The sequence below is a fragment of the Diachasma alloeum genome, unplaced genomic scaffold (genome assembly GCF_001412515.2).
Source record: "Diachasma alloeum isolate Michigan unplaced genomic scaffold, Dall2.0 Dall_scaffold_00374, whole genome shotgun sequence".
In the NCBI taxonomy this organism is placed as follows: Eukaryota; Metazoa; Arthropoda; class Insecta; order Hymenoptera; family Braconidae; genus Diachasma; species Diachasma alloeum.
The window spans coordinates 28,451-42,706 of NW_021680513.1; the positions used below are offsets into that span (position 1 = coordinate 28,451).

The 14,256-nt window shown below is 37.8% G+C and overlaps 2 protein-coding genes across 4 annotated transcripts in view; one reads left to right on the top strand and one right to left on the bottom strand.

Moving 5' to 3' along the window:
• Positions 1–18: 18 nt before the first annotated feature.
• Positions 19–6,491, bottom strand: LOC107041725 (integrator complex subunit 6). Of its 2 annotated transcripts, none has more exons than XM_015262411.1 (7): positions 6,477–6,491; positions 5,725–6,293; positions 5,559–5,636; positions 5,041–5,280; positions 4,793–4,973; positions 944–3,193; positions 19–802 (listed from the first exon to the last, which is right to left on the bottom strand). In XM_015262411.1, exons 2-7 carry the CDS (start codon positions 5,839–5,841, stop codon positions 618–620), a joined length of 3,051 nt encoding a protein of 1,016 aa, XP_015117897.1. In that variant the 5' UTR covers positions 5,842–6,293; positions 6,477–6,491; the 3' UTR covers positions 19–617. The 2 variants fall into 2 exon arrangements, with proteins under 2 accessions (XP_015117897.1, XP_015117899.1); XM_015262413.1 differs by having other exon boundaries at positions 5,725–6,290; positions 6,477–6,488.
• LOC107041726 (RCC1 and BTB domain-containing protein 1) overlaps positions 6,262–14,256 on the top strand; it is a 27,045-nt gene continuing 19,050 nt past the window's right edge. The window contains exons 1-4 of one of the 2 annotated variants that reach the window (XM_015262415.2): positions 6,262–6,827; positions 9,383–9,741; positions 11,776–12,037; positions 12,148–12,275. In XM_015262415.2, the coding sequence (XP_015117901.1) occupies positions 6,740–6,827; positions 9,383–9,741; positions 11,776–12,037; positions 12,148–12,275 (837 nt within the window). In that variant the 5' untranslated portion in view covers positions 6,262–6,739. The remainder of the gene's footprint in view (positions 6,828–9,382; positions 9,742–11,775; positions 12,038–12,147; positions 12,276–14,256) is intronic. The other variant, XM_015262414.2, reaches the window with a different exon arrangement.

Below are 14,256 nucleotides of genomic sequence, written 5' to 3' on the forward strand. Positions count from 1 at the left end.
ACAAAACAATAATCATACTCTCGTTGAATAATTTTCCTCTTTATCAGTGTAAATTATGTACAAATTGTGATCACAAAGTTACACAATTTAATCATAAAATAACCACAATTCATTTACTTATTAAATCGATTAATCTTTCATTATTTTTTTTTCTTCATTAATAAAAATCGCACTTGGTGTCATTAATCAACTGTTTCATTTTATCTTGGTGCAAAGTCTTTATGTTTAAGCGTACAGACGACTCATCTCACAATAGTCAAACCAAAAAGAAGGGAGACATACTGTACAACATACATGATATTGTTGCTGAGTACAAAAAGAAATGGAAAAAAAATCAAGTAAAAATGGGAGAAGAATGCGAATTGTAAAAAGGAGTCACTCATGCAAGACAATAATGTTCACATAGTCAACAGTCAAAATAACTCAACACAATCAACTTCCAAATTTATTGTAGAATCTCGAGACTCCCTCAACAAGTCTCTCCTCATTCCACTCATTAAATTCACTTTAAAAAATTCCATCTTACTGAGTGTATATACACATTAATCATCATTTTATATTAAAAATCTTCTGTATAACAAAAAAAGTGAAGAAAAAAAAATATCATAATGGTTTAACTATGAAACATCCAAATTCGTTCCTATTCCGTCCCGCTGGACCGTGCTCAAGTAATCCTCCAACAATTTAGCCAAATTACGGCGTTTGAATCTCAACGATTCTTTCACTATCTCACGAACAAAAGCAACTCGAATATCGAGGGTCCCTTTTATTTGTTGCATGTGCGAAAATAGCGTTTTATAATCTACAACAAAAAACACAAAAATTTCATGTTCATTATAAACTCCTTGAAAAATCAAAAAAAGAATAAATATTATCAATGAAAAAAAAATTTGTTACTTCTTCACTCTTTTTCTCTTATTATTTCTTAATGAATGAAACTTACTCGTTCCTCTTTTCCTAACTTCCTTATGCACAAGTTCTCTAATTGACAAATTATGTTTCCTGACCTCCTCCAACTCCTTCTTGGACAGTGATCTCTCTCCCTTGACAATTTTTCCCTCCTCCACATGATTCGTGATACGTTCGTCCTTCTTATCAATCGAATTAACACTATTATTACCCTCTGAAGCATTGCTCTCATTGCACTCCACCTTGGGCTCTGTATTTTCAGCAAGACCCTTTTGCTTGACACCCTTGATATTGTTGCTAGTTGGTACAGAATGATTCTCCACAGGTTCAGTAATTTCAGCAGCTGGTGTCAGGCCATTAGTCAATTTATCAGGAATCGTGGATATCGTGGAGTTGTTGGCAATTGTACCAGAATTTCCAGCATTGGTAGAGCTCATAGAAACAGGAACAAGAACATTCGATGATGAGGGAGCTGTCACCACCTCAGGTGGTGGTCCAGTGGGGCTTTTGGGCTCCTGGCACCAGGGAACAGGTGACACTGAGGGTGATTTGTTAACTGGTGACGAATAACTCGGTCTTCTCACAACAACTTCTCTAGGTATTGGTCCTGGCTTTCTTTTACTGGGTGGTCTAGACACAATGGGACTGACACTCCCATTGCCCCCATTATTGTCTAAAGAACGCTTCAAGCTGCCTTTTATCGTGATACCCGTCAAAATCCCAGAATTGGGAATGGAATTTGTCGGTGAAATGGGCGACGTTGGTGCCAATACCACCGAAGAATTCGTATTATTTGTATTAGCATTCGACGATGATGTCGCCCCCACCATATCAATATCAGCCTCATCAACCATCATCCTCTTGTCAATCTTGAAGGGATTACCGAACATGTGCTGACGCACTGGTACACTCTCAATCTCTCTCAATGGTGGTGTCATACGTTTGAGGTACTCCTGGTAATTTCCCATCTGTGCCACTGGCATGGAATGCACGTAATCATCATCCAATAATTTAGTGTGTAACAAGCCAGGTTGTAAAAAGTTGGCTCTCATCCTCACCACCTGATCCAGCAGACTCTTTCTCGGTACATCAAAGGCATTTCTGTAACTGTGGGCACTTCTCTGCTGCTGACTCCTCACGACACGCACCGTAAAGCCCCCAAATTCATTCAGCTGATCCCTGAGACCGATGAATTTGTCCTGCAGAAGAGGATGGGACACCAGGTCCTTCTTCAGGGGACTCCTCGGTATCACTCGAACACCTTCAGATAACTGTGACGACGATCCATTCACCAGCAGTTTACTCGCATTGGCGTTGGCCACTTGTTTAGAGATTACTTCATTGCATAATCTATCGAATTCAATCTTCGCCTGGTTCTTCAGCCTCTTCAAGTGATTCAAAACACTGTATGATAACGAATTATCCATATTGTCTGGGATTAGAGTTTGGGCCAGAGGGGTTGGGGCTCCCATTCTCGTTAAGGCTCGTCGTAGTGAGGCTGCGTAGTAAGTTGGCATTGTTCTCATGTAATTCTGAAATTGTGTTCTCCATTCGTTGGTGGGCTTCAGCCTGTGGACCTTGAAGAGCTCCTCGAGGAGTGGCAGGAGGACTGGATAGTTGTAAGGCATTACGAATAGGTTCACACAGGTGAGGTTTGTGCTTGCTTTCAGGTAGCCAAAGGGGTGGCCAACTTCACTGGATTTATAAGAATTTGCCACGAAGACCTGCCAACAGGTCGTCGGCTGTTTTCTAGCGAGAATGTACTGGGTCAGAGGACTGGGTTCTAGTTCGTATTTGTCGAATGGCAGGTTCTCTATCACCATCGGCTCCTGGCTTGTGCAGGTAAATTTAACGAGGGGATGGGCTGTTCTTGGAGGCAGTGTACTGGCGCTCAAGTCAGGCCAGAAGCTCTCGGGAATAGGCCAGAATCCAACGGCAAAGCCCTTTTGCGCTGATCTTGGTACGTAGATCAGTCTTCTGCACGAGTGCCAGGCTGTGTTACCAACAGCTGGGGGCTGGGGGAGGTACTGGGACTTTGCACCGTTAGCTGCTATTGAGGAGTTCTCATCGTCGTTCTCCTCGTCTTCGGGCTGGACTGGGGCTTGCATCAGGGGGAGAGTATTCTGGGGCATCTGTTGACCGGAGTTTGGGAGCTCGTTTGGTAAGGGAGGCGGATCCGGTCCGATTTTTTCGAAATTTATCACTACTCCTGACTGGACTTTTTGCACCAGGGAATCTATGCATTGCATCATCATCCTGTGGGATGTTATGCAGTAGGAACGACCTGGAAGAAAAAGGTTGTTATTATCTCATTTCTTAGATTTCTTTATTCGACCGATTCATTAAATTTCTGTATTAGACCAGGGCTATTAGTATTCGCGCATCTTAGATGGTTGGTCATTTTCATGACCTCTATATGAGGCAGATAAATAATTCGTTAATAATTCACAAATTGAAGTATTCTTTAATTTGTGCACAGTGCATTATTAATTAATGATTTATTTGCCTCATGTTAAGATCATGAGAGTGAATGGATAAAATGTAGCATCTCTCTTTCAATGTAATTTATACCTTACAAACATCTAAGATGATCGAATAATAGCCCTGGGATGATATACGGGTCCCATTTCTTATTTATGGGATTGAGGATGTTCACGTTGGACAGCATTCTTGGAATTTTATTATGTAATAATTCATGTAAAGTTGATGTTGATTGGGATTGATGGAGGTCAGTTGAATGTGACGAAACTGAAAATAATTGATTCAATCAATGTTGACTCAATATTATTAACTGCTGATGTTGTGAAATATTGGTAAGAATCCTGACTGTGAATCATCGAATCACACTCTTTGTTTATTTCTGATGTATTTGGACTACCAGAGAGTATTTAAGTAGCGAAGGGGTAAACCGGTTTAAGTCGATTTTGACTATTGGCCAGTTTTCAACGAATATCTCGAAATCTAGGAGAGATGGCAAAATTTTTGTTATGACCTTTTTTGTAGCCCTCAATTCGCTCTACAAAAAAGGTCATTACGAAAATTTTATTATCTCCCTTAGATTTGGAGATATTCACCGCAAACTCAGCTAAGGGCTAAGTCGACTCAAATCGTTTTACCGTTTCGCTACTAATTTCACTTCTGGCATAATGTTCCATAAGGAATGTCGCAAATCGTTACAATGGGACTCCGATGAATTGAATCTCTAGCGAAGAGGCAAAACGGTACAAAGAAATTTTTTTTGAAAATACAATTTTTATTCAACTCTCAAGTTCGGGCCCGTTTTCTACCAAGTCTGATATGGGTCGCTATCACTGAGACTCGATGAGTGCTGATAGATGAAAAATTCCAAAACGCACATGTATTACCATAGCTTCCATCTGTTCTCAAGATTCTAGTTTCGCCATATAAAAATTACCGACTTGCAATGAAATTCGATGAAACCTAACTCACAAAAGATGTTTTCTAGACAGTATTTTCAATAGTATCTCATTGACTCAATAAATAACAGTTGCATTCAACAAAACTTTGTGAATTCTAATCAAGTACAATCCATTGCATTCTCTAGTTGAAAAAAAAACAACAAAAATGTAATTCTCCCACTTGGAAAACTTATATTTAAGTTTCGTCGGATAAAAATACCAAATTGGAATGAAATTCAATAAATAACAGTCAATTTCTTCCAAATGGACTCAAGTCACTTGCATTCAGCAGAATCCCATGAATCATAATCGAGTATAATTCATTGCCTTCGCTAATTGAAAAAATTCCCAAAAATGTAGTTTCTCCACTTGGAAATGTTTACTCCTGCAGTCCACTTTTAAAATATTTTTTCATTCGACTTTCTAGAATGGAAAATTGAGTGAACTGGAATTAATTTTATTACCTCCAGTTATTTCACACATAGCATCGATCGGGGATGTGTCACTGGCGACAAGGCCCGTGTCTCTGTCGACTGCTGGTGTCCCTGATAGCCTCAACACCAGGGAGAACACACGCTGGTCCCACCTAAAAGGCTCTTTGGTCAGTTCTGAGCCCACTATCGGTGGGTGCATGGGCAGGGTGAACTAGAAAATAAGAGTCAAGGAATTAATGTCCAAATATTGAAGCCTTGGAGTCATGGGATTGACCTACGTCTTGCTGGACACCACTCGTCGTTGTGTACTTTCCACCATCTGTGATTAGAACGATGACTGAGGGCTCCAGGAAGAAGGGACATCTGCCCTGGCCATAAGTATCAATGCCAGTCTGCATTCTATTGATATTCAAGACGTCCAGGGCATGTTTCAGGGCTGCACAGAGGGTTGTCAGACCTACACATTGGAGATTCTTTAGTTCATTCATGAAGGTCGCTAGGTTCTCCTTCCACCCCGCCTGAAAGACAAAATAATACAGAACAATAATGAAAGCCAAGAGGGACTAAAATTGTCTTCAATCGTCAATAACTCGAGATTGGCAGTGTGAAATTCCACGAATTTTCAAGGTCTCATTTTTAAGGTCTTTTCTAGATCTTCAAAATGAGTCGAGACTCATGCAAATCTAATCATTTGGTGATGAGATATCAAAGATCTAAACAAACTGATTTTGCCCCACCCTCCAGGAACTCACAATTATCCCCCTTAAACCAACTTTTTCAAACAATAAATTCTCACTTTAATATTATGAGGTGGATCCTCAAAAGTCAGCAGCATGTACCTGTCCCCCCTGCTCTCAGGAGACCTCTGTCTGACCTACAATAAAAATCGAGCCAATTACATGTGTTTTACGAAACTAAAATAGTCGATAAATTCACTAAAAAATTCATGAACGATAATATACTTTGACAAATGTCTCAACCGCCTTCTTAGCGACGTCGAGAAGCGTGGGTCGTCCACCCAAATCTGCTCTCTGATTCATAGAGGCCGATGTGTCGATGAGAAACACAATAATGGTCATCTTTGTGGGATTAATATCTTGATTGTGCTGTCTATTGGATTCAGGTTGGGTTCACTGGATTATACCCACGTTAAAATCAACAAAAAAATCCCTTACGATGTGCTTGTTTTTTCTTATAAATAAATAATAATTAAAGCTCTTCTCAACAGCTGAATACTCTTGATGTTGTCCCTTTTAGTGTTCCGGTTGTACCCCTATGGCTAGGGGGCCAGGTGCCACATCTACTGCTCGAACTACTTTGCTGGCTTTTGCTTGGTACCTCTGGCTGGAAGGGACCCCCTTCAAGTTTTTCGAGGTTAGAGCTTGTAATGGTTAGCAAAACCAGTGTTGCCAGACGCTTTTTTAGATCAGTACGCCCTCAATGCTAGCGCGTGTACTCTCTCTCTTTTTATTCTCTCTCTGTCTCTCTCGTTGTACCGAACAATCAGCGCCATCAAGCATCCTACGGGCTACTGCAAAAATGTTTGGTTATGTCAGAACAGCCAATAGTATCACTTTAGGGGATAACAATGTTGTTATAAACGTATTGTTTATTGTTTATTGAATTTATGATGAATAACTTGTGACCCTTGTGGTAATTAACTGAACAAAATAACTCGATAGTCTATCGATTTGTATTTCTACCGTCACCTCACCCCTCTCGTTCCAATAATCACCACCAGAATAGTCAAGCGCTACAGTGCACCTTATTAGAGAGGAAAAAAGGGAAAAAAGTGGTTTTACTCCACCTATAAATATACGAATTGAAACGTCAGCTGATTATATTTGACAGTGGAGTGAAGGAAGACGTGACAATTTCCAGGGGTTTGTTGTTCTTTTGACAGGTGCATTGGGGCTTTTTTTTATTGGGGTTGGGTCAAGAGGAGGATGATTTGCAGGGTGGATTAAGCGAGAGAGGATGAGTCGCTCGGATTTGAAAAACTGGCCGATTTTGAGTCTGCTAGAGAAGGATTTTGCGAAGGAACTCAGCACTGTTCTGATCTTTGGTGAGTTACTAATATTTCTTTCTCAGAATTTCTTTGCTTTGTTTACAACCAGTATTAATCATTATTCGAATTCATAGTTTTAGTTTGAAGTGATGGTTGGAGGTAAACGATGAGAATGTCAAGTTTTTCATTTATTTCCTTCGGTTTTTGATGGAGTTGATATTTTTCCTTGGTTGATTGTTTCATTTTTATTTATAGTTTTTTCTTAGTACAATACATTTTTCTCCATAGTCCTCTATTTTTATTCTTATTTCTGGAGTCTTCTAGTGAGTGAATCATCAATTTCGAAATCAATCACGTAAGAGAAGGTGTACGATAGAAATATTGTTCATTTCCTAGTTTTCGACTATCAGAAAAGTTGATTTCTTGGCTCCCTTCATCAACCTAAATAATTACCAAAATTATATCGAACATGATGTTTTTCCATGGAACATAGGATCCCTCTCTTCCTTTGTGATGAGCCTAGACTGAACTCAATAAATAAATTTTTCATTGAATTATAAACATCGGAAAAATTGTCAAAAGGGTCCATTTTACCCTACCTAGGGTAAACTGCCCAGTAGATGGACGTTTGTTTTTTAGCAAATGAAAAAAAAATTGATCGAAAAAAAATCGTCACTCAGGGGTTAAGAATCACGACAGTTGGTGAAAATTCAAAGCAACAATTCACATTTCAGTGTTTTTGTGCGTAATTTCCTATCCAAAAGTAGCTCGTCCATCTACAGGGCAGTGTCCATCTACTGGGTAGCTTAGCCTACCTCGAAACATCCTTATGTGGAAGTTTAGATTTTCAAAACATCGTGGAGAAAACAATTTCAACGAAAAAAAAATTGCCTAAGTCATAATATTTAAATGGAATTATGTTATCACGTATCAAATCAGTAAATTATATTAAATAAATTTCACGTTATCAAATTATCAGTAATCGAATTCGAAAAATTAACGTTTAATTAGTTAATCAAGGATCATTCAAAGAAATTTACAACTATTTATTTAATGGTCAATCGATAGTTTAGATTATTAATGATATTGTTAATTTCGATCTCTCAATTAAGACTAGCTAGCTTCGATTATTTCAAGCAAAAATTTTCCCTTAATATTTCTAAAACAACGATTATTATAATTTTTTTATTTTGTGGAATAAACCGAATGGTTTGAATGTTATAAATATTTTAAAAAAAGAAGTTGATATTTCGATGTTTATACAAGATAGGATGATTACAAAGTTTTTCATGAAAAAAACAGAAAAATGGGAATATCTCGAAAACTTTGTATGAACGGTTACATATGTTTTAATTGATTCAGGCAGAAGGCATCGAAACGGCTATTTTGAAAAAAAAAAGGGAAATCAGTTGCGTAGTTTTGAAGATATTGCATATAAAATATATTAGAAAAAGGCGACTATCTACGAAAGTACTGATGCGATTGAGCCCACCTTCAATACGAACCGTTGTTATCATGAGAGGAAGATTCTGTCCAAGTTTCAAGTTGATATTTAGATTTTTACACTAAACCTATAGAGTGATTACAAAGTTTTTTATGAAAGAACGCGAAAAACGGAAATAGCTCGAAAACATTGTATGAACGGGTATATATACTTCGATTGATTTAGATAGAAGGCATTGAAACGAATATTTTGAATGCAAAAGAATCGGAATCGATCCAGTAGTTTTAAAGATATTTGCGGAAAACTATTTAAAAACGAATCACTTCTCAAAACTTATTAGATCGATCGAGGTAAAAATTTTCGGAGTTAGTCCTTATTAAGACCTATAATTTGACAAAATTACAGATTTTTTGGAATTACTTTAGCCACTTAATTACTCAATTTTCTAAAAATTGATCACCGGGAAGCGGAGCGCGTCTAAAAAACTTCATTAAAAAAACCTGGTTAAATTCAACTTGAGAAAGTGAACTTTTGGTTAATTGAACTTTTGTCAAATTGAACTTCCGTTGATAAAATCTTTCGGTTATTTTATCTTTTGTAAAATCTGTGTTTGTATTCGGAATTTCAGAGTGTTGTTTGTTTGTGCATATGAATTTGTGCCAAATCATTTGGAATCAAGACTTGATGCTGTTTATTCTAGATACGATGTTTTGCATTGTAGTTTGTTCGGTTTTTTTACATTTTTGTTGCTTCCGACTGGAAGCTTTGTAGTCGTTCAAATTTAAGTTTCAAAATTTTTGTATCAGGGTAACTAAAAATGATCCAAAAAGTCTGAATATGCGACTTTTAGAAAGTGTCTGTACGCACGTATTTATGCATGCGTGTGGACTTTTTTTACAATTTTTTTTTGCAATTTTCTTTATGCGTTAAAAGTTTAAAAGTTTTTTTCAATTTTTTTGAAGTTCAAGTTGTTCGAATTTTTTTTTCTTCAAGTTTTTTTTGTTACCAAGTTGTTTTGATCAAATTTAATTGACCAAGTTTTTTTGACGAAGTTTTTTTAACGGAAGTTTTAGTTTGATATTACAATTACAATGCTGCACCCGGAAGCAAAAAACGATTATTGCATTCATTTTATCGGATAATTTTATTTTTTTTATTTTTATTCAAGGATTGGGTAATGAAACGCTTATGGTGACCAAAGACGATGCAGTATACGCCTTGGGTAGTAATGCATCTGGCTGCCTGGGAACAGGTGATGGACACAGCACTCTGTATCCAGTGAAAGTTGAGGCATTGTTTCAGAAGGAAATCAAGACATTTGCCTTTGGAATTGGACCCCATGTACTGGCCCTCACTGCCAAGGGCGAGGTTTATTCTTGGGGACACAATGGCTATTGCGAACTTGGTAATGGATCGGCGAACCAGGGCTCAACTCCCACTAAAGTTGCCTGCAACTTTGAGGACAAGCCTATTATATCGGTAGCATGTGGAAGTCATCATTCTCTGGCGATTACGGAGGATGGAGAAGTGAGTATAAATATATCTAAAATGATTTTGATGAGATTTTGGTAATGCAATGAAATTAATGGACGACAGAGGTTTAGTTCAGCTGGGAAGTGGTGGAGCACGTGAAATAATAGGGAACAGTGGGGCAAAATGAAACAGTCGAAAAACGACTGTTTGACGCGATTCAAGTAAAAGAAATTTGTTTTTTATTTACTATTTTTTTTATCAACTTTTTTTTTTCTATTGGGAGCACTGATGAGAATAATAATTTTCCATTCAGTAGAATGGAAAATTACTGAGAAGTTCTGACGAGAGAATATTTTATGAGTTGATTAATTGTAAAGAAAATGAAACAGCAAAATCCAAAATTCAGTGGAAGGCCTAGGGGCAGACCCAGAGAGGAAGAAAGGAAAGTGTGATGCTGAATTTCAATCGAATGAAAAAAGAAAAGTGTAATCGCCCTAATCTGATCAATTGAATTATAGATGAAATATTTCATATTACTTGAAAAGAGAACTGTGGATAAAAGTGGTGAAAATTATTAATATTGTCGTCTCGATATAAGAAATACATGAAAAACCTTCAAACTTTCAAATCAGGAGTGAACACATAGACTCAGCGATGATGAGGTCTTAGTTTGGCTGTTGGAGAGTCAGGGGACAAGCTGACTGGTGGACGTTAAGATCGAGATGCAACAGGGGAGTGGGATTCATCAGTGGAGGTAGTCGCTACGCTATACAATAGGGGTTTTGAATATCAATGATATTTTCGCAGAGCATGTTCTTTTCTACCAAATAGAAAATTATTATTCTCATCAGAACTCCCAATGATAAAAAAACATAATAAACACAAGTTAATATAAAAAAACGTTGATAAAAAAATGTTTTTTTTAAATTGCGTCAAATAGGCGTTTTCGGTTGTTCCATTTTACCCCACTCTCCCCTAAGGTCAGGGGAGAATAAGTCACTTCTTACATTGGAAATATATATGGGGAGGGATGAGGTTTGCCGAACCCACTAGTAAACAAAAATTCTTCTGTGCAACAAAATTGAATTCTGATTTCTCTATCAAGTGAATAACAATATTGATGAAAGAAATGTAAACAAAAACTAGACAAAACACTAATTAAGATTTTAAAAAGGACCATGTTTTTTTACACTATGCGTGCTACACGCAGGGTTTGAGTACGACACACAAAATATTTGTGGGCTGCCCTCGTGTGACACGCACAGTATGAGTCTCATACGCAGAGATCTCATGAATTTTCGGAGTGTCACACGGAGAGATTTCATAAATTTTCCGAGTGTTACACACAGAGATTTTATAAATTGGCCGAGTGTCATACTCAGGGATTCTATAAATTTTCCGAGTGTTACACGCAGAGATCCTATTTTATAAATTTGCCGAGTGTCACACTCAGAGATTTTATAGTTTTTCCTAGTGTTACACGCAGGGCCTGAGTACAGACAGACCTTAAATCTTTCCCCCATTGTTAATCGCATCCCAGAGACCCACGTGACCAAATAAATACCGAATATTTAGGACACAAAAGCAAGTAGTTGATGATTTCAACGTCAGAGAACTGTTTCAAGAAAAAACCATAGAAAAATTGATGATTTTGCATTTGAAAGATCGCCGAGATTTCTAAACAGATCGTTTTAAATCGGTCTCTTGTTGCCAATAGCTTCATAGAGACCTACTAGACCAAGTAAATGCCGAATAGTTGGGACACAAGAGCAAGAAGTTGATGATTCCAACGTCAGAGCTCTGTTTTTGAAGAAATTCGGCAACAAACTGATGGTTTCACTTTCAAAAGATCGCCGACATTTTCAATTGAATCATTTTTAATTCTTCCACTGTTAGTAATAGCTTCCCCGAGACACACCGGACCATAGTCGGTGCTTAAAAGCAGGAAGAGAAAAGAATAGTAAAATAAAAATTCCCAAAAAAAGAGAATCCATTTGGAAGCAAATTGCAAATTTATATAGGAACAATAACTGTACTCATTGCGGAAAAATGCAATTATTCGTTTGTTATTTTTCTTTTATTCCACAGGTATATGGATGGGGTCAAAACACATGCGGTCAAGTAGGCAGTGGGATAAGTACGAATCAAAACACTCCCAGGAAGATCAACTCGAGTTTAGCAGGCAAGAGAATAGTGCAGATCGCTTGCGGTCAAACTTCGAGTATGGCGTTGACAAGTAACGGTGAAGTTTACGCCTGGGGGAATAACAGCGTTGGACAACTCGGTATTGGCACATACATCAACCAGCTGAGTCCACATAAAGTGACTGGGCTCACTGGTGTAGTTATAGGTACATTCCCCAGTAAATCTTCATTGAAAATCAGATTTTCAATCCTCTCGCTCAATCGAATGAATCATTTTGTATTCTATTACCATAATTATCGTTATCATGAATTCCAGATAAAGTTGTTTGTTCATATGGCCACACAATGGCATTGAGTGACGAGGGGGATCTTTACGTCTGGGGAGGAAATGGTTATGGACAGTTGGGCCTGGGAACGAAGTCTAATGCTTGCCAGCCAGTGAAAGTAAGCGTGGAATGATTAAAAAATGAAAAATTCAACTTTAAAGTCACCATTAATTTATTTTCATCACGCTGTGACGAAAAGTGAACTTTTCGGCACGCTCCGCGTGCCTAAAAGTCCAATTTCCGCCACATTGTGATGAAAAATATTGTTCGTAACTCGTGAAAAAATGTTTTTTAGCTCGTGGGATTATATTACTCGCCTTCGGCTCGTGATATAAACCTCCCACTCGCTAAAAAACACTTTTTTGCACTCGTTACGAAATATACTATTGTTATGCATTTCTGCATGAGCATAAATTATCAAGGGTGATAACATCAATATATCAATATGAACAAAAGTATGAAATATATTTTAAATCTCTCTATATTACAACAATCCAAATCGACTTCCGGTGATCAGGATTTGGTACTCGAAATTACGGGTCACAAGGGTCAGATTAAGGGCCCAAATAAGGGTAAGAAGGGTCAGATTAAGGATCTAAATAAGTGTCACAAGGATCAGGTAAAGGGTCATAAGGGTCAGAGTAAGGATCCAAATAAGGGACACGGGAGTAAAAAACCAAGAGTTACAAATAAAGGGTCACCAGCGTCAAAATAAGGTTCACGAAGGTTATAATGAGGGTTACAAGAGTCAGATTAAGGATCACAAAGTTTAGATTAAGGGTCCAAATAAGAGTCATGGAGATCAATTAAGACTACAAAATCAAGGGTCAGAAATGAAGGGCCAAAATAAGGTTCAATGAGGGTTAGATTAAAATCATAGGAGTCATATGGGGGTTGGCGAGCGAAGCGAGCAGGAGCGTAGCCCCCTAGTTCAGTTATAAACTGACAGAGAGGAGGACAATTCTTGTCAGTAAGAGTTGCAACCCGACTTCAATTTCTTGAGTATGAAAAAATTCAATTCCTTTCAATTTTCAACATTCGTAATGCAATTCACGAATAATTTGACCCCAAGTTCAATTAAAAATCACGACAATGAGAATTAATATGACTAAACGAGCAAGAAAACAATTGCGTGATGAAAAGTGGATTTATTGATGCCGAGCAAAGTTTAAAGATGTTACAAAGCGATTTTAGCTTGTGTTCATCACGTCTGACATATATGAGGTATTCAAACCGACATGTCAAATCGGATTGTTTGTATGTTTGAGGTATTTAAATAATTAATTCCGTTTCCCACAGTCCGGAGGGAAAATATCATTTTTGTCGTGTTCCTCTATAAAAAAAAACTCGTTCTCGTTAACCGATTTCAATTCCACAAGCACCAAAATATTTCAGTTTCTGCCTTAGAATTTGTACGTTGGAATTCTTTTTTCAATCTCGAAATGCCTGCGATGAATTGTCAAGAAGAAACACGTACGTAAATCGCGGTGGCCGCCCGTGGTCCGGCCTCGGAATGGACTCGGAACGGACACGACCGGTTGGTGGCGAAATGAGAAGTTTGTGTCCATTTTTCGTGGCCATGAACCCCGAAAAGTACAAGTCCCCCGTGACTTAAAAAGGGTTCCTATATCGTTAATTAGGGGGTTTGAGGGTTGGGGGTTGGAGGGTTAGGGGGTTGTTATATCCTTAATTTGAATAAACATTGTCTGAGCCTCAATCTCGAACCTTGAACCTCTCCCATGTAAATAAAAATAAATTTGAATTAAAAAAAAATGAAATTCAAATATATATATATATATATATATATATATATATATATNGCAGAGAGGGGTCACAGCGATGGAGGAGGGGTTAGGGGGGCTAGAAGGGAGAGGGGCGATTAAAATTTTTCTTTGGAAAGAGGGGGGGTCATAGGAGGGTTATTTTGGTTTCATAGAGAATCCGATGTTTATAAGAATTTGAAGTTCTATAAGTTTATAGGAATGACTCTTATTGGTGTCATGTGGAGGTCATATGAAGGTCATATAAAGGTCATATGGAAGTCATATACAGGTCATAGAGAGGTCATGTGGGATTCATATAGCGGTCATACAGAAATC